The following is a 20,757-nucleotide window of genomic DNA, read 5'->3' as shown; positions in this document are numbered from 1 at the left end:
TAAAACGAACCAAAATAAACTGGAACATACGTAGAACTTTTAAAGAACCGTCCAGAGGAACAACCCTTAAGAACCCTTAAGGAGTGCTGTAGGGCACTGATTTACCTGGATCAGGTGTGTTAGAACCTGAAATCCAATAAATCCCGGCCCGGTGCTCTTCATCACTAGGTCACGCGTAAATCCGACCGGTCCTCATGTTTAGTTCGGGAAGCACAGCCAGACCCTGACTCATTAAATACTAACGTACCGATGACTGGCGTTTTGGCCGAGATGGCGTTTGGAACGTTTCATAATCATCAGCGCTCCTGCCAGAGACCTCTCGTCCGCTGAATGAGATGTTGGCCGTGTCAGAGACTTGCGGTGTGCCCAAGCACGCCATAATTCTTGGGAAGGTTCAAGGGTTGGCTCGCGTTTAAAACTGGCACTCCAATAAATTTCCACAGAGATGGTAGCACGGCTTTGGGATTTTCGAAGTCCGCATCTATCTTTCCACAATTTGCGGCGCTCGAGCAGATGTGCAGCGTTAAAGATTTAAACACGTTTGGATGGGAGGGATTACTTTTACATTTTTATTCATCTGGCAGATTTGATCCCAAGCCATTTAGAATTGAGAGACACAATCCAAAGGTTCAGTTCATTTCAGAACCTTAAAGGAGAAGTCCACCCTGAAACTATGTTTATATTGAAACACGTCTTCTGTGTTTAGCGATTCTGGTGCTAATTTGTTGGCTGCTTTTGTATTTCCATTATTCCAGGGAGAAGTTAGCGGTCGTGTGCTGCGCTGATTTCGCGGGGAGACATAATTATCATCGCTAGCGCCGTCACAATGGCGTTTAATTGGAGGAAAAAAAACCCCAAAAAACTAGGTGATAACGTTCACGTTTTGCCGTTAGCTCCTAAAAACAAAAAGATTCTTTTCTCGTTGGCGATTTTCCAGCGATGTTGGTCATGTTAATGAGAAATAACCTGGCATAGAAGCAGTGGAGACGTTGGTGCAGATGCTGGACTCCCAGAAAGTCCCAGAATGCAGTGCATTCATACGATGCAGTTGAGACTCCCCGCGTAACTAACGTGATGTTTACGATAAAAGCTGAAGCTCTGGAAGATGATCCGTTCGAGCAGAGTGGACAGATGTGGAGGCAAGAGAGCCGGACGAAAAGACTAAAGCGCCGCTGCATCGTTCTCTCTACATAGCGATGTAGCAGGTAGACCGAAGCGAATGTCAATGGAAGAAGCTTCGACTTAAAAAAAAAAAAAAAGGTCAACTCGTTACGAAGGTAAATCGTAGAAGCCGTTTTAGACCGCGGCGGATTTTTTTTTTTCCACCTTCCCAGATCATTTGATCAATCACACTTTTATCCAAAAGACAGAACGAGGTCCCTGGCTCAGGCGCAGTCCTGCTATTTGAACCCACAACCGTCTGGTCGTTTGTTCGGAACTTTAGCCGCATAGCGTGGATTTTTCTCCATCTGATCAGTCCTCTCGGTTGCAGCTTCCTTTTTAGAAACGGCAGCTGCATCCAAAGCGCTTTGGCATCTCCATAATCCGCTAAGAGGAACGCGAGCCTTCCAGCTGATTTCCCTGCTGACAGGTGGAGACTGAAGCAATTCACCTCTCTGATCGTAAGGATGACTCGCTTCTCTTTACTCCTGCCAAACGTGCCACGCTGAAGAGAGAACAGAGTTTACCGAGCCACGGACGGAACATTCTGGAGACGGAAAAAAAGAATAATAATTAAAAAAGTAGTGCTTCGAAAGTTTTTTTTCTTCATCCCACAAACCCCAGAAGTACTTACAGCTTAGCTCTGGTATCGAAACGCGTCGCCAGATCGATCAAAAAAAGCTCTGAAAATCAACCAAGCTTTGTGCACTGGTCAGTATTTCGCCCTGGTTCTAATACGCAGTGTATAACAGTAACAGTAGTTCTTATACCTTACCGTTTCCATAGTAACAACTCATTCACAGGGTGTAGTATAATCAACACTCCATGTAATTTAATAATAAACGGATTAAAAAACATGCCGTTGTTTAAAAAAAATAAATAAAAAAAAAGTGCGATTATGGAGACGTTTATAACGTGGATCGAGAAGGAGTCTCCAGTGTCAGAGCTTCGTAACGGTCAGAAACAGTCGGGAAAGTCTTCAGAACAGAGGAGCCGCTGTTCTAGAAAATTCATCGACCCCTTCTGACCAATCAAAATCGAGAGCTCAACAACATCTACTGTAACAGATACGATCCGAACTGGAATATGAAATAATAAACGCACACTTGGCGTAATAAGGCTGTATTTCTAATCATTTCATCTGTGACTCTGTGCATTCTTAACCTTTAGCGCCGTGCCCTAAATCTGAACCTAACGATGAGCTCCGCTTGTAGATCATCCATGGGAATGAACTCGGACCTGTCCAGAATCCATCATCGCAATGTGTTTAGCCAATTAATCTCACTTACAGTGAAGCCCACATTCCTCCCAGACAATAGACAATAAACAATAGTGGCGATGCAAGCAGACGTTAGATTAAAGGGGCCATGTTGAAACTGTGCTCCACGCTAAACACGACCTCCTCAACTTGATATCAGTGCAAAACTATTTACTGAAAAACAAGCAGGTTTACACAGCACAGCACGCCGGAGTGACCTTGTATGGTCAAATAAAACGCTCTACTCATGTTTGCACTTGTAGGAAATGCTGTAAACACTCCTCGATCTGTGCATTTCTCAAGAACGCCGTTTAGAATCATCGGTTATACCGAACGCCGTGTAACCTTAGGGGTCGTGTTTCACAGCCGCGTAAGTTTAAGCACCACGTCGACGGAGGACGATTAATGAGTTCCAGCTCACGTGGTGGTTCCAGATTTGGACTCCAGTTTGAGTCAGGCTTTGTACGTAGAAAGAAAAAAAAAAAAAAAAAGATTTGGATTATTATCAAAATTTCTGAAAATGTACACAGAAGGATTATTAGTAAAGTTTCGTAAATGTTATCGGGGGAAGTGATAGCATTCTGGGCTACTGTTTGTCCAAACCCCAACCTCTCTCTCTCTCTCTCTCTCTCTCTCTCTCACACACACACACACACACACACACACACACATCTCTTTCTTTGTCTCATTTATTATGATGACTTAACACGTGTTGTGCCATTTTTCGAGCTTTCCTGCCCTCACGTGTTCCTCCGATTGCAGGGAAGGGCAGTTCCAGCATTTCCTCCGACCTGAGTTCAAGTACGGATCAGACGTCGACCAAAGCTCAGAAGAATGTGGCTACCAGTGAAGGTAGGGCATCTGGTCCTCGTTAGCTGTCACTGGCCTGCCTTTCCTCCTCCTCCCCCCTCTTACTCACCCACCTCTCCTTTTTTGTCTTATTGACTATTTTTGGAAAAAAAAAAAAAACAAAAAAAAAAACCCAAGGCCTTTTTCCGAGCTGCTTTGTGATGAGAACAAAGCGAAGGTTGGTCAGAGTGTTTTTTTTTTAGGAACTCGATGGGATGGCTTCACGTTTGCTGTTGTGATTCTCGAAACCTTCCAGTCAGAAAAACGGCTCGACTTTATTGAATCTGGTCGAAATTGTAGACTCAAATCCAATTGTGATGGATCAGTATTTTGGACACGAGTCCACGACGCATGACTGGTAAGACAACTGGAGGCACTGTATAGCCACACTCAAGGCTTTGTCATTAGAGACTTCTATTTTGTCCTCTCTAAGACAATAACAGCAGGCTGGCGCATGTGGCCAGGACGCTGGGAGGCTTGAGAGAGCCTGCAGGGGGTGGAGAGATTGCGTGTGTGTGTGTGTGTGTGTGTGTGTGTGTGTGTGTGTGTGTGTGTGAGGACCGTGGAAGGTTTGTTCTCCAGGGAGGCCCAGCTCGGAGCCAGGCTGCGGTGTGTTTATGTGTGTGTGGTTGCAGGGCCCGTCCTAGTCTCTCCGCAGTAATGGCAGAGTAGCGCTACGGCCTCGGAGACGCTGACCCGTCCCTGCGCGTTCTCGCGTCAGCGTGAAGGAAGAGAAAACACTTTATCTTGCGTCCTGTGGCATTGTGCGATCCGGATACACTGGGGTGTAGCCACGAAACAGTCACCATGCGTCAGTCATGAAAGGTCAAGGATTAACATACAAGATCCAGTGCGAAGTGAATCAGCTACAATACAGCAGGAATCATATATTTAATGATTCACTGTGTGAAATTGTCCCCGTAGGTATCAAGGAAAACAAAGTAATATAAAAAAAACGTAGCCGGTTGTAGAAGGAAATATTTTTAATTTTTTCATCCAAACGGCTGTTTGTACATCCTTCGGTATGTAACAGAAGCCGAAACATAACGGAAAAGATGCGATTTTCAGACGCGTTACATTCCGTTAAGTAATTCTGTAAGAGGATCGATTCGCCCGGGATAACTCACAGAAAGGGGCGGGGCTTCACGATGGTAGTCGCGATACAAATCGACCTCTTTTGTAAGCACTTCCTGTACGATTCGTGGCTGCGTTCGACCGTTAGTAGGTCACATGACATCTAGATTTGATGGTTTTGCATTTGAAACTCCAATACCTGGTTTCGGTTTGTTTTGACCTCTTGACCTCGTGGTTTGATCTCCCCGTGCAAAACTCATCCAATCCCACTAGAAAGGACTCTTTTTGATGACATTCATAAACGTCACCATTAATTCTAAAATGAAAGTGCATTGTTGGGAGGAAAAGTAATACACTGAGACAAACAACAACAACAACAACAACAACAACAGCGACAGTGCGCATTCAGTGTTTGGAAAAACTCACCGGGCATACATCATGACGATACGTGAAACTGTGACGCCGAACCTACCCTATTCGGTGACTCGATACATTATACAACCTAAATAATTATTAGCTCAGCTAATATTCCTAGTTATGCCAAGCTTTCAAGGTCTCAGTTTTCCTGTATGGCTCACGTCTCCACAAGGTACACACACACACACACAAACCCCCCCCATGCCATCAGTAACACACAACGTTTACATATTCCAATTTCTTGGACCTGATGGGATTCACAACCTGCCAGAGGGGCAAATACTTAAACTCTGCTGTCTCATGAAACACATGAATAAAGAGTCTGTTTCTCCTCATGAGACTTCACTGAAATGCAGCTTGACAGCTTGCTGCTCATGCATTTGTGCAGAAGAGCAGAAAAAAAAGAGGATTAAATCTGAGGGGACGGACGGTCGGCGAAACCCAGCTCACTGAGAAACCTGATCAGAACGGTCGATAAAAATATTGAAAGAAAAGAGATTAGTTTGTAAAATGTTACACATTTTATTTCTAAATAAAACCACTGAAGTTGTGCAGTTATTCCCAGCCAGCGGTTTTAAACGTTTATATCTGCTTTAACGAGGAATGACGTGCTTCCGAATCGTGATGAAATGTCAAATAGTGAGCAACTCCACACAAAATGATTCTCCTTGTTGTCCAACGACATCTGGATGACATTTTTGCTAAACGTTATTTAACTTCATGCTGGTAATGGCCTTTCTTTCTTGTCGAATGCCCACAGAACAACTCAGTTCCTTACGTTATTAGATACTGTAAACGGTTCATCACTCTTTTTTTCCATTCTGCGGAATCCGAAGGCAATACGACAAAAAAAATGAATCCAATAAATATCGATTATTAAACCCTCCGTACGGGAGACTGTTTACCACCATCAAAAAAAAATACCTGATTAATGAATCAGATTTCAACTCGTTGCGGTATAAAGACTTGTTAAAAACACAAGCATTGAGATTAAAGATGAAACCCTGAAAAAGCTGACCGGACTCATGCGGTACTCATCGGGTCGGATTATGGGTAACGCGTTTCTTGATAAACGGACGTCATCCACAGACCGGCCGGTTTAGGATACGTATAAACAGTTTAATTTGGAATCTGTAATCAGAGCGAATTCGTTCGGATCGGTGAAAATCGCTGCATGTAGCGTAAACTACAAGCGGTCTCTGATTAGCTCGTCATGTCAGACTCCAGTCAACTTTTCCAATAGACAACAGATGCACCATCACGCTTGTTGTCCATCACCTCTTTGCTGTTATTGAAATAATGGTGAGGGGTAAATTTTCGAGGCCAGGTCTTGTTTTAAGTGAAATAAATCAGAAATAAATCGAATTAATTTACAGAAAAACAAGGCGGCAAGCCAAAGGGAAAGTGTAAGTGCAGGCAGTGTTTATACAATGTGCAAAATTATTTTTTTGTACGATGTATCGCGAAGATTGGGAAAGAAAAACTGAGAAAATGTGTCTCGGGTGTTTCTTGTGCATTTTTTTTTTTTTTTTTTTTTTAGAAGTAGTTGAGCTGGAGATTTTGTTAAAACCTGGCAACCCTCGCTTAGAGAAATCCCTGCAGGAGACGTGAATTTACACCCGTCAGCCCGTCGTGTTCGGCTACCGCTGCACGGTCGTGCTGGTCAGTACCAATCTGTTTCTGCTCCACTCCACTCCTGACTTCAATCATGTACAATTCCCATCCAATCCCTCGGTCTCTGCAGAGCAAAAATGTTGCTTTTTAAGCACCAACACTGCTACCCAAACAGCTTCGGTGCCAACGACTGTAAAATGAGAAACACTTGTTGGTGTGCTCACTCGCCCGAAAGCCGCTTCTTCCATTCCGGACAGATGAAACCAGATATCTTGACGAGTTGTAAATAAAAGGATGCAGCTTAATGCAATAAGGATAAACAATAAACGTGGAAAATGTGGAGCTTGCGTGTGCGCAGACAGACCGAGGAAACCTCCTGTTTATTAATACGGAGAGTCGGGCCGGTTTCAGGCGCGTCTGCTGCTGCTGGAAAAATCGGAGAAGTTGTTGTTCGCTTTGGAGATGACTCATCTGGCCTTACTCAGTACTAAAACGCACGCTGAGCAAAACTCGCTACTGTGGGACGACGTCCGGTTATACGACACGCGAGGGAAAAAAGACCGCGTGACGTTCTGCGATAGGAACGTAACCGTCGACAGGGTAGCGTTTCGAAGTTTTAAAGACTTACTCTTACCACACCCTTTCTTAAACCACAGCAATTTGCCAACACTTAATTGTAGAATAACAAACCGTAGTCCTTATACGTTTAATAGTTGCGTTTAATGTTGTGGAATGTCCGTGGACGAGTTAGTTCCGGTTTTCACTTACGCTATAGCAGCTATAAACAGTCGTTCTCTCGCCTCACCGGTCTCCCTCTTGAAGACAGTAAGACCAAAACAAACAAAAACAACGTTCGTCGTGTTACAGAGCGCTGAAGGGCAAACAAGGGCTTGTTCTACTTATACACCACGTACTATGTGTTACAATTGTGCCAGACTTCGCCTATTATTTCCCCCCCCCCCCCCAATAAAATATTATCTAGCTTATGCAATGATTGAAATGAAACTTTATGCCTAACAGGCAGTTGTGCCATCTGATAGCCCTCCTGAGAGCGTGGGACAGTTTAGTATTCAGCTTTTGAAGATAGCATTGTTCCAAGATTGAGGCCTTTCCCACCATTTCCTTAGCGATAACCTCCCGAGGATGTTGTGAAAGCCATTCTGATGTGGTGGGCGAGTTTACACCACGAGGTTCTGTAAAGCATCGAGACTTTCTAAAAAGGTATTTAAATCTCCCAAATGAATAACAATGACGAGAATGACGAGAAGGTCCGAAGTCCTTTAGATGAGCACCAAAAGGTTCAACCGAGCATAAGTTCATTTTAGAGCTGGACGACATGAACCAGTGATATCGGGATTAAAATACATCACGATATAATCGCTTCTCTGAGATATCACTGGTCTCATGATTTTTTAAAAAAATTTTTTATTATAAACATTATGTTGTTAATTTATTTTATTGGAATGTGAAACTCTGGAAGCAGATTTGATTAAGTTTCCAATCTTTACATTTGTTGCTTACAACTAAAAAAATAAAAATAAATAAATAATAGATTTTTACAGCTTTTCAGCGTCGGTTTATTTTACTGTACATTAAATATAAGCGTCAATCGAATTATTTGGAAAGGTTATTTAGCTGGCAGTTTATCAGGAAGCCTACGTATCTTGATACATGTGTATCGTATGTATGTGTGTGTCGTGTATCGTAGAAATATCCTGAAGTACCGTGATGATATTTTTATCGCAGTCCAGATGATTTGCCTAGTAGACACAGTGGCGAACCAAATCCTAAGGAAGTGGGAATTTTCCATCACGACCATCAGGCTGGTGTATATCCAGTCTGTTTTTTTTTCTTTTTTTTTTTTTTTTTAAAACACTTCGCACAGTGTACACGTATAACCGCGTTTCTGTTAATGAACCGTGAATACATCCAAATGAGTTTTAACCCTACAAAACGCTGATATAGCAAAGCAGCCTACTTTACACGAAGAGTGTCCAGATAAGATCGGACTAATTAAAACGTACAGAGCGTTTGTTCAGCGCACTTGTTTAGAGCCATGGCAGGTCCTCGTTTGCCCGTGTAGGGTGGGTTCGCACTCATTTTCATGTTCTCGGACAGGCTTCTCTCAAGAGAGCGCTGAAACGTAATAGCCGAGCTGTGTGATTTTATCAGATGCAGTTAGCTCAGTGCTGGAAGCAATCATTACCTCCATACTAGCCCTATCTTTAAGCAATATGGAACTGTAAAATGAGACTCTTAAACAATGAGCCTGGATCCTCACAGATGTTTTGTTTCTGGATCTCGATAAACGAGATAGTGAAGTGACGGAGACGCCAACCCAGGACTGTCTCTGTTAGCATAAGCAGATAAGCTTGTCGTTGGCTAGGAGGAATGATATATATGTGCTGACGCACCATCTGTATCCGTTTTGATCCGTTCCGAACGTCTGTATTCGATGACCTGAAGAAGTGGGAGTGGCCTAGAGAACCCAGAGGTTGAAACGTCAGCAGTGGGTTATGAATTCTGACTGAGAGTTCCTCGACCTCAGCTACATCACTCCAGTTTGTAACCAGCCTCAAATGCAGAGCCTTTTTTCTTTTTAATCTCACTTGTACAGATATTATTTTTGGTTAGACCTGTTTGTTTCCAAACAAGTAGTTTTTATTCTATTTCCCATGATATAATCAGACTAGTTCCTAGTGCGCATGCTTTTGCAATGTTTTGCTATTGAACGTTATAGTGAGCGACTAGGTAGCACAATTCTGTTAATGTTATGTCAATCTCGACCCCCAAACTAACACTTTAAAAAAAAAAATATATATATATATATATATATATATATATATATATATATATATATATATATATATATAAAATATACATATATACATACATACATACATACACACACACTTGTTTTTCTCCCTAATTTAGTCTTGGCCAAATCCCACCCACTAGTTAGTCCTCGATCATACGACAACTACCATAAAAGGAGGTGAATCCGCCCCCTTCTGCATGCAGAGCTTACAGGCACCCACGATTGGCTAGTGTTGCTTTTGATTGACAGGTCACTCCCCCAGAGAGAATGGCTAAATTTTGCCATCTTGGACTCGTGGCCACAGGTGGCGGTGACTAATACCTTCTTTTTAGCACATACTACTACCATTGTCACCTGTATTACATTATCATATAATAGTATACACCTGAGATCAGACTAATTAGAAAGAAGACCCCGGTTTAACATTCTTCTGCACCATACTTGCAATGTGGATCCATTCATTACACTTGTTTAGATGTGTTCATAAACAGTTTTTATAACCCGAGAAGATGAATCTTAGCTGCGATAATTACATACGTCACTCATGGTATACAAGTCGGTTCATTGTGGTTGGTTATCTGGGTCGTCACTTGTCAGCGGTACGTCGATGGTACCGCCGATCTAGAAATATTTATGCATCTATACTGTTGTACACGTGAGAAAACTGGATTGAACTCCAGTATGCAGGGCTCTGGACGACGCTTCTGGGCCTCTCAGTCAGCTCTCGCTGATCGAGCTCGTGTGCGTGCGCGTCAGGCGAGTGGAATTCACTCTCCCTATCCGAACGGATTTAAAGGGAGCAAAACGCTGCCTCCTCACAGGAGAAGCGCTCATTACGGGCCTTTATTAGATTTGAGAAGGGCTCAGAACGGATTGTTCTGTAGCACAAGCACAAATATCGGTTCAGTTTGTGCGTGTTTCCAGCCGTGTGTTGTGCGTTTGTCTAAAAGTGGCCCGGTCGAGCGTTGTGTTGTGTTGTGTTGCTCTCCGAGCTTCCTAATGGAAATCTGAGCTCTACGTCTGGAGCTTGCTGGAGAGGGGGAGTCAGGGTTGAAATGCAGTTCACTCAAACACACACATTTGCATGCTGCGAGAGGCAGCAAGGGGTTTTACACACACACACACACACATGCGCACGTACAGTTCATGAATGCATTATAGATTTCACAAGTGCATATTATTCCATTGTTCTTATTTGGGAAAGTGGAAGAATTTGGGAGAGCATATATGGAAAATATCAGTTAAACATAAAGCCACATGTGGAGCACCATGAGAACATTTCGAGCGTGATATCTCGCTAGACTTCCCCGCTTTCTTCCTCGTGTCAAGTTTAACGCTGTGGATTTATGGACGAAGCCTTTCATTTGACTCATCACTTGAGGTCGGTTTACCCAAACGTCCCGTAGCGTTATTGGAAGTTAGATGAGGATTTTAAAAGGGGGTTTTTTTTCCCTCTCCCCTTTTCCAAAAACGCTTGTTCCATTAAAGGAGCAGAATTTATTATTTTGTCATACGGCAAAGATAATTTCGTTTCTATGAAGAACTAGCCCGCTCCTCCACAGAGTATAATCCCATTTTTGTGTGCTTTGGAGGTTACGCAATTCATGCTGTAATACTTTTGGAATAAGCCATGAACTTCCTCAAGAGGGGCACAGAACATGTAGAAAGCAATGCGTTTCCTTTATACTTTCCTTTATGTTTTACTGCTCTGCCAGATTTATGATGTCGACGCTTGTTCCACACCGCGACTGCCCTGCAGAGCCTGGCTTTGTTTACTCCGTGCAATAAATGGACACTTTGGGTCGTTTTTAGCTTTCATGACCAGACTTGTTCTGTACTGTACATAAACATGGATGTAGTTACAAATTAGTGGAACATTGCGGAATAAAGGCCGGAAAAAAAAAAAAAAAACCCCAAACACAAGCTGGCTGGTTTTTTTTTTTTTTTTTTTTTATTTAGTTAAAAACACCTCCAGGGATTGGGGGGGCGGGGGGTGGGGGGTGCATAAGGACGGCCGTCTTGGAACGTTCGGAGAATTTTGGAGAAGTCTGAAGGCGGCATTGCGTGGATGCTTCTCGAACAGCTCTTAATTCCATCCGTGAGACTTGCTCTGTAGAAGGTCATGTAACTTGTGCAGCAAAGCAGTGTTTGATTGAATTACCTCAACATGACAGTGAAAATCCTTTAGGCACGGTAAAGGAAATGACCATCATCATAGCAGGGTCTTCTATTTTTGCGTTAACTACGAGACTGACGTATTTTCCAGCAGGCGTGGAGCAAAGACCTCAGCTTAAGGAAAACAATACAGTGCTGGGCTGAACTGGTGCTTTCACACTTAGCGTTTTTGTTTTTCCCCCTCAAGCACACTTCTTACGTTTTCATGAAGCGGCCATTTTAAAAAAAAAAAAAGAGCCGTCACTGGCATATCTTTTGAGGAAAAACATGAGGCGCCATTTTTTTTAAACCTCTCAACCAATTGGGTTGCAAGTTGTACGTCAAGCAAGAAAAACAAACATGGAGGACTGAGTGCTGAGGATTGTTACTGAGCAACAATGAGGAGATTTGAAAATATGATCATCCGACGTCGCAGTGCGTACAACCTCCTCGTCGCTTCATCGAGCTACGTACGATATCTAATCTAGAGAGCAAGTTATTTAGCAGATTCTTCTGAAATATCAGCGCAAAAGGCACTTTGGCCAGGGATTTTTCTGTAGTCTGAATGTCCCCTATGGTAAACGCTAAACACAGAGATCTATGAACTAACAGTTACGAAAGCACAAGCATCATGCAAGGTATAAAGACTGCCGTGGTTCCGAAATCGATTCCCTGCCTGTGCTCTGGACGAGCTGCACACCCAATTAAACCCGAACGAAGAACCCCATCGTGCACGGCTTTTCTCAGTCCTCTCTCTGCATAAAACATTTAGCTTTATTTTCTCCTGCATATGGAAAAGCTGGCCTAATATCCAGGCAGACTTTGGGAATGCCGGCTCTACTTCAATATTCTGCGGGTTCCGAAAAGGCCGGACCGGTTTTATATTATCTGGGCTCTGGAAAGCCAGGTCTGGGCAAATTTTCTTTGGCTCCACGTGCCATTTGTTTTGGAAAAGAATCATGGGTAAAGAGGTATGCGGCGCAATTCGATAGGCTTTGTGAGGTCCCACCCAGAACACTGGCTCAACACCGTGTGCTGAATAAAACTCATCTGTAGTGCGTTTGAACAACGCCGCATCGTGAACTCATCCATGACTTGTTCAGAAGAAGGTCAGAGCCAGAACTCCGGACCTGGGATTTGTGTGTTTTCCCGAGAACAAGCGATAGAGAGGGGTTTCAAATTGTAGTCACGGTGGTTAACTGTCCACCAAAACGCAGTAAGATTCACGCTTTCAGGATGGATTGTCTCTCTATGCTATCGAAGGCCAAGATTCATGACGAAAGTCCACGCAAACTGCACTGGATTGACCCGAGTGAGATTTGAAACCCCTTAAATGATCCCCACGAATAAAACATAGCTGTACTCAAATTCCTGCTGATGTTTTCTTTTGAGATTTTTTTTTTTTTGGGGTCTCCTGGGTCTTGTTTTCCGAGAGGTACGGTGCTTTATCAATTACAGCTGAGCCGTACGGGTTTCACGATAGAAGTATGACGGCTATCCCTCATACGAGGAGATTTCCTTTGCACTGCTGTTCAGTCCGTGTCCCACGGGTGCCGGGAGCCGTCCAGACGCAGAAGGAAACCACGATATTTTCGAAGGGAAACATTTAACGTTAAAGTGTTGGTGTTTCAGTGACTTCAAACTCTATTGGCTTGTTTACCCAAACACTTTGGACACTCTCCAGTGGTGTGGTTTCAGGTAAAAAGCAGTCCTGTCCTAGCGTAACATGCCGACAAATTGTTGATGCTTCCTGGAGGAAACAGGTGGAAGGAAGAGACCAATAAATAGCTACAGCGGGGGTGAGAAGGTCTTGAAACACCAGCAGAGCGAACCACCTGTTAACGCTCTCACATCGTGTCACGAGACATATTGACGAGACGTAACCCAAGTTTCTCATTTTTGAAATATTCCCTTCACCCCTGAGAAGCGTGCAACACTGACGTCATACAAGTGGCCACTTGCAGCCCGATCGGTAGAGACGATAAGCAGACGACTACAATGTTTATTTTAAACGATATATAGACTCTTGTTTGTTCAGCTAGCCAGAACGCCATCAAGTAGCTAACTCGCGACTACATAGCAACGATGACAGCTGTGACGTATAGATGGTGCACGTGGGTTCGAAGAACCCCAAACGGCTTATAAACACCCTCTCCCACTACGTTTAGTAGGTTTGAAAAGGAAACCACAATATCTCTTAGAAAAATTTGCTTCAAGCCTCTGGTTTTAAAGCGGTCATCTGACAAAAAAAAGAAATAAAAGTTAACAGGGAGGCCATGGTAAAAACTATATTTTTGTAAAAACTATAAACTATATTTGGAGCATCAGGCACAAGGCGGGGTACACCGTGGACAGGGAGTGCATTCATTAAAATGCCAAAACAACAGAAAAATCAGGTCAATCAAATGCAAAACAAAGAGCACTTAAAACAAGAATTTCAAACTCAGGAAGCACATCAAGCACAACCAGTGTCCAGAATTATGCACAGAAATAATAATAATTAAAAAAGATTAGCAACGAGTGAACCGGTTTAAATACTATGGAAGTAAACGAGGGTTAACAGGAAACAGGTGAGTTCTGTAGGCAGGTGAGTGAGTGCGAGATAATGTCTGGACTGGAATGTGGATTCCTCAAGGCTTCTGGATTGGCTGGATCAAGAACATCTTTGATCACCTAGCAATAGTTTTAGCTACCTTCATTAATTCTTACCCTCCGTTCACACTGGCAAGCAAAAACGCTTTTGTGTTGCTTGTAGTATGTGACTTATAGGTGTGTCAGGACCAGTACTGTTGTTGCTTGAGGATGTGCACTATCCAGAATTTTTTACTTAGACCCATTAAACAATATTAGCCAAAATGTACAGCCATTGTTGTTGTTGTTGTTGTTGTTGTTGTTGTTTGTTGGTAGATTATCAAAGCAGATTAACCGTACTAGCTACATACACTTACCAGAGAGACCAGTATATAATACGCATATACCAATGTATAATGATATTTATTTATTTATTTATTTTAAAAATCTAGCCATTATAAATCCTTTTACAAAAAAAAGTGTATAGTGAAGATGCACTACTATAGCAAGCCAGATTTAGTCAGGAAGCAACGTTTGCTTTTGGAAAGAAAAAAACCCCAAAACACTTGGGACGCACGGTACAATGAGTAAGTTCTGAAGTACATATTGTTCCTGGAACTTTTTAGGAAAAAGACTCAGTGGAATCTTGGAACATAGCAATTTATATATATATATATATATATATATATATATATATATATATATATATATATATATATATATTTTTTTTTTGTTATAGTTGATAAGTTTGTCATTTTTCTTGAGCTGTTTAGTGCGGTCTCTCTGGCAGTTTTGCCTTTTGTGTAGGGCCGAAGTCTGTCATCGTTAAATCTGCTATGGAAAAGTACAATTCGGAACACTTTTACATAAAGTGAGTGAGTGTGAGAATCCCGAGCCGGAAAATAATCACAGCTTTTCGGTGGAGTGACTCATTCAGTCCTATTTAACAAAAATGTATTGGATGAATACCAAATCATTTAAATGTCAACACACCTAATATGATGTGACACCTTGTAAAAAAACAAAACAAAAACAACAAAAAAAAAAACGAGAGAATCCACATTATATAACTGCTTTGGAAAAAAAGAGGCCTAGTTAGATCAAATCAGCCTGGATGAGGGATGTAGTGGGGATGGAGAAACTATTTCCCAGCATGCACTTCTTCTGGAATCCATCCATCCGTCCAGCCATCCATCCATCCATTCATTCATTCAGCCTAAACATGGGCTTTCTAAAGATTTTATCAGACCCTGAGGCTCATGAGTATTTGGGTTTGGAAAGTGTAGTACAGTAGCTGTGTGGTCAGGATTCTGTCCTTGGTGTGGTTGGTGCTTTCATTTTTCCTTCATTTATTTATTTTTTTTTCTAACAATTCTTGTTATTTAAGTTGACACAATGATTTAGCACTTGGTTCTGGAGCTACAAAAGCAGGTACTACAAGCAATGAAGCGATTCTTAATGGAAAAGAATAGTTCTTGTTTGGAATACCGGTCCATTAGGATCGCATTTACGTTCCTTTTACGCTGTACGGTCTTAATAGTAAGGTCATTCAGTGTCACACTGTATGAGACGAAAGCCGAAGAAATGTGCAGAAAATCAGACGGAGTTTACGATAGAGTCTGGTACGATAGTCGTACGATGATGATGATGACGAGTTGTTTCTATCGGTGACGTTTTAGATGCCCGTCGTAGCAGCGCTCACATTCGGCCATCTTTGATCGCAAAGTTGCTCAAATTCTGCTGAAATTCTTTTATGATCGGGACTTCCGCAAACCTCTTCTCAAGGATTACGATTGCTTATGCAACAATCATTAATAGCTAGAAGATGACATTTGAAATGCTAAGTTAGCTGAAATGCTACAAATGCGATTTTTTTTTTTTAAAACTAGCCCAGATGATAGTTGCATTAGCGCGCCAAAAACAATACGTAATACTAAAATATCCAATCCTAAAATAGCAGAGTTTCAGTAAGTCGTTAGCTAGCTAGATAAGAATGCTCTCTGCTAGCTAATCAATGTTATGCTAGCTTGGCAAAATGACAACAACCCTACATTTCTAATCTGCCTTCTGCAATGAACTCGTCACGTTTTGGTTCTGAAATTCCAGATGAGCTTTTATGTTTGGGTCGTTCCCCTGTTCCACGACGATGTGCCGTCTAGTTCTGAAGCACTTCCTTAGATCTTAGTCGTTCACGTGCTTCTGTTCAGTTCAGAATTCATCCTGCTGCTGTCATCTCTAGTCACCTCATCAATAAAACCCAATGATCTGGTTTCACTGGCAGCGCTACATGTCCGTGTTCCACAGATGAGGTGGTTTGCTTTGGATCGTGAGCGGGTTCCTTCTTTTCCATCCATACTTTCCTCTTTCCATCACTCTGGTAGTGGTTAATCTTAATCTCAGCTGTCTGTAAGACTTTGTCCGAGAACTCGGCCAGATTTTAGATGCGCCCGACGCACCACATGAGCTCTACCCTCGAGCAGTTTACTGGATCTGGTGTATAACTTCCAAAGAATATATCAGCATTGTGTCGTGAATGTAATTTCATAGAAGTATCTGGATGTACGCTAGAAATGGAAACGCTACGTGGAAAATGCTAAGAACAAGTCTTAAAATGCTTAAAATATCTCCAACAGGCGTGATGAAGGAAGTTGTGAGAAATCCTCCACATATTTAGCCTTGGGATTCCACGCTTATGTATCGTATCTTGAATGCTATTGGCTGCTGTGTAGATCAGTCTAGACACACCGAGTTTCTAAAATAAATACAATCAAATCACGTCTCGAACGCCATTTGGAGACTTTAATGGATGATAATTTTTAACTGTTGCAAATGTTTTGTTGATAAACTAAAAGCTAAACTCTTTAACTTAGCTAGCATAGCTGGGGTAGTTTAAAAAGTGTTTCCCTTCTTCACTTTCTTGTTTATCAGACATAAATGATAGGATGTAAGGATTTTTTTCCACAAATTGAGCGAAATTGTGAGCAACCGTTACCATAAGAACACAGCTGTTAGACCCTGGACAACTTTTTGTATGACGTAAAGACGGGATATGTTTAAATTAGCTCCGAACGGTACGTTTAGTTCGCATATCCTACACCCGTATCCAACGAAGTCACTGGCCTTGAACGTATTAGCTTGTGGTAAACCCTCTTGAAGTCATGCCGGTGTATTTTCTCTTTGGTACATCTACGCCACATCCTGCTGAGTGTTTCGGATTTGTTCACCCGTTCTTTCTTTTGTTCTTGATTGAAATTATTCTTCCGTCATCCGACTACTGTGGTCGTCTGTGTGCTTCTGTGGTCGTTTTGCAATCAATGATCTCACCATCGCATTCCTACTTCTGAAGAATGCACCGTTTTGCTGCCATTTACACTTCTTAGGGTCTTGTGTTGACAGATGACAGCAGCAGACTTCAGCAGCAAACGCAAGCAAACGCCACATCTGGAATCGACTCCAGATATTTTGTTCGGCGTTCTTGTGGATGAAGTAAGGATGCAGGAACACACAGCTGTCGAAAGAAGCAACTGACCACACAAGTGTCCACTTATATCAGCCCGACCTCTTGAATATTCTGATGGATTCAAACGGGCAAGGTTGATGCAGCTGGATTTTGTAAGAGTCCATGCGAATGTCAAAGGAAGTTATAAGAAACGGTTCCACACGCCTAATCCGAAACCAGACCAGAGGAATAATGAGTAGTCATGGGAACGATAGGGCGTAAAAACATACAGTACATTTTCACTAGTCGAACAAGTCTCATGTCAGTGGTAGACACCATCCATTTTCTATACCGCGTATCCTTCAATGTCGGGAGGATATTTGGAACCTTCTTTGAAAGCAGTATATGGTTCAGGATCTACATGGGACGTTTAAGGGGTTCTCCAAGAGTGTATGTAGAGTTCTCTTGGAACAGAAAACCCAGAACACGTGGACACTCCTGTGGTCAACATGAGCACCTTTGTCTCTGCGGCGGTTTCCTGTACGGTGGAACAGACAGGACAGAACAGGAAGTCAGTGGGCAGCTTGTTCCATTGTGCCCAAATGGATCCTGTGACGTAATCGTGTTCCTCGAGGAGGCCGCCGCTGCCCTGCGCTGCATCACGAGCTGCTCGTTATCTTTGTTGTCAGATTAATTTACGCAGTTGTGACATGAAACGCAGCAGAGAATCACTTTTTACAAGTCGAGCGATCATTGAAATGACAGCTAAAGAGTGACCACCAAGGGATAGCTAGTTGGTGGACTTTCCATGGAATTCAATGAAACCAGAGAAGGACTATTTAAGTTCACAGACACCCATGTGTTCCAGAGAGAGGGGTGGGGGGGGGGGGGGGATTGGTTAGCGTGTAAATCGTAGCTTTTAACCATGTTGAATTTAAGATCACAGGAAACCTGAGAGCTCTCAGTCTTTGGGCTGACACTCCAGCATTGTCCAGTTTGCTCTTTACAGGGCTTTGAATATTGAGCTCCGTGGTTGGCCTGATTTAGGGAAGAGTGAACAGAAGTGGATAGATTAGCATGCAAATTGTGAATCTAACTGAATACGAATACATTATTTGGATTGATGGTAATTAAAAAAAAAAAAAAAATGGTCCCATGCACATCTCTAGTTGAGACCAATTATGAACCGGAGCGATGTAGCTGAGGCTGAGGAACTGTTAAAGCCAGAAAAGAATCCACGCCCATTTTGAATACAGACACAGATAGGGTCAGTGCGTAACACTTCTACAAAAATCAACTCTTTGTGTTTAGCTTAATAGCTGAGTCCCAAGAGTAGCTTGAACATCGATGTCCTGGATGTTTTACTTATTAGACACTTGTCGAGAGACTTCATGTTATTATTGCAATACTTACCAGTGGTGGAATGAATATTAAAACCACATGAGCTCCACGTTTTTTCTCCTTTCCATTTTTTTGATTTAAAAAAAAAAAAAAAAAAAAAAATCTTAATATGTGTTAGATTAATAATAGTTTGAGTGCACAGAGGCTCAGATCGGGACACGCTGAGTGATCAGGCTTCAGACTGTTTCTCCAGATCCTTTCTGCTTTATACATCACCAGCGAGGCTCCCCCGAACCCGACGGAGGGGAGAGAGAGAGAGAGAGAGAGAGAGAGAGACAGAGAGAGAGAGAGAGAGGGGCAAAGCAGGCCGGGTAGGGACATGGAAACCCCTTTCTTTTGCCTCCTTTACTGTGGCAAAGCCCTAGTTTATGGACCAGATGTTTGAATATTTCCTTTATGATGTTCTTGATTTAATAAAACGAATCCTGGTCTCGAAGGAATGAGTCATTGAAGAGTCAGGGGAACTCTGACATTTATAGTGACACCACTGTTAAACTTTTTTTTTGGTTTTTTTTTTCCGCCATAATTAGCTAGAACACGGAAACTTCAAGGATTAGGCAGGGGAGGGAATTCTGACCTTTGAGTATGCTGTAATGAGCAAACCCCGATAGAAAAGAAAACTAACAAACGAGTGCTTGCTTTTTCTACTCGCTTTTCTTCCTATACCGTTCCACTCTGCTTTGTAGCCCTGATCGCTTTGACACCTGATACGTCATGCAGAGTTTGACCAGAAACGATACTCTAGCTAATAATAGTCGCAAGCTTTAAGTTAGCAGGACTTAGGGTTAGGGTTAGGGTAAGGGTTTCCATAACATGAACTAGCTATAATGCTTTCAGTTAAAATACAAAGTTGATTTTAAAAACAGAACATTTAAAGATGACTAGAGAAAGAAGTATGTGTTTTTCTTGAGTAGTCCATGGCGCTAATCAAAAAGTAGCTAGCGACAATTAGCTGGCAAGCTATCTTACCTTGTTAGAAGCGCTAACACTATTTGAAGAGAACCTTAAATCAAAACTTTATCCTCGTTAGCTTACGTTCCCTGATTAGATTCATCTTGTTTGACCAGAATTGATACTGGAGCTAATGATAGTCACAGGCTATAAGTTAGCATGACTTTTTCAAAACATCAGTTATGTCATAGTACTGGTAATTAAAGCAAGAAGAAATGTCTGTGGTAAAAAAAAATGTCATATTTAAAGACTACTGGACAGAGAAGTATGTGTTTAGTCAAGTTTAGAGTCTTGGTACTAGTCAAAAAAGTGTTTGTCACTTGCTAGCACACGATAATTGTTAAGTTAGCTTGTTAGCTTGCTAGAAGAGCTCCCACTGTTTGAAGACAACCTTAAATCAAGACCTTGTTAGCTCATGTCTGTGATTAGATTCATCCTGTTTGAGCAGAGATGATACTGAAGCTAATGATAATCGCAAGCACTATTTTTTAAGTTGGTGCTAGTTAAAACTGGTGTTTGTGACTTGCTAGCTAGCAAGAATTTGTTAGCTATCTTTGCTTGTTCGAATGATAGCTAATTGATGACAACTTTAAATCAAAACTTTCCCTTGTTCGATTCATTCTGTTTACCCAGAAACGATAACGTAGCTAATGATCAACACACGGTAAAAGTTAGCGTGACTTTTCCACAACATGAACTAGCCACAATTGGTTTCATTTACTGTTAGCAGCAGCGGTATGTTCATACAAACTATTCCTTCTGGGTTTTTTTTTTTTTTTCCACTTGGAGAACAGCAACCTAGCTACTGTACCTCCAGAGATTTACTGCTGTGTTGCTAGAGAATATAGAGAGCTCTTGATTTGTTTTGATGCATTCCCTTGCATGATGATTGACTTTTACATTTTTGAGTACTTAACACAGCTCTGCCGTAAACACATCTGACACAGCGAGTGTTTGTATGGCTGGCGTTGTCAGAGCATAAGATGTCTGTGAGCGATTTGTCCATGTGGTCCCGCTGACGGCTGGTCGAGCGCAGCTGCTCCCAAGCGC

The 20,757-nt window shown here is 42.2% G+C and overlaps 1 protein-coding gene across 1 annotated transcript in view; it reads left to right on the top strand.

The window, feature by feature from the left end:
- fbxl7 (F-box and leucine-rich repeat protein 7) overlaps window positions 1–20,757 on the top strand; it is a 39,087-nt gene that overhangs the window by 2,908 nt on the left and 15,422 nt on the right. The window contains exon 2 of the mRNA XM_053651120.1: window positions 3,182–3,271. Coding sequence (XP_053507095.1) covers window positions 3,182–3,271 — 90 coding nt within the window. The remainder of the gene's footprint in view (window positions 1–3,181; window positions 3,272–20,757) is intronic.

This window comes from Ictalurus furcatus, chromosome 20, assembly GCF_023375685.1.
Source record: "Ictalurus furcatus strain D&B chromosome 20, Billie_1.0, whole genome shotgun sequence".
Taxonomy (NCBI): domain Eukaryota; kingdom Metazoa; phylum Chordata; class Actinopteri; order Siluriformes; family Ictaluridae; genus Ictalurus; species Ictalurus furcatus.
This window is presented reverse-complemented; position numbering and strand designations above follow the sequence as displayed.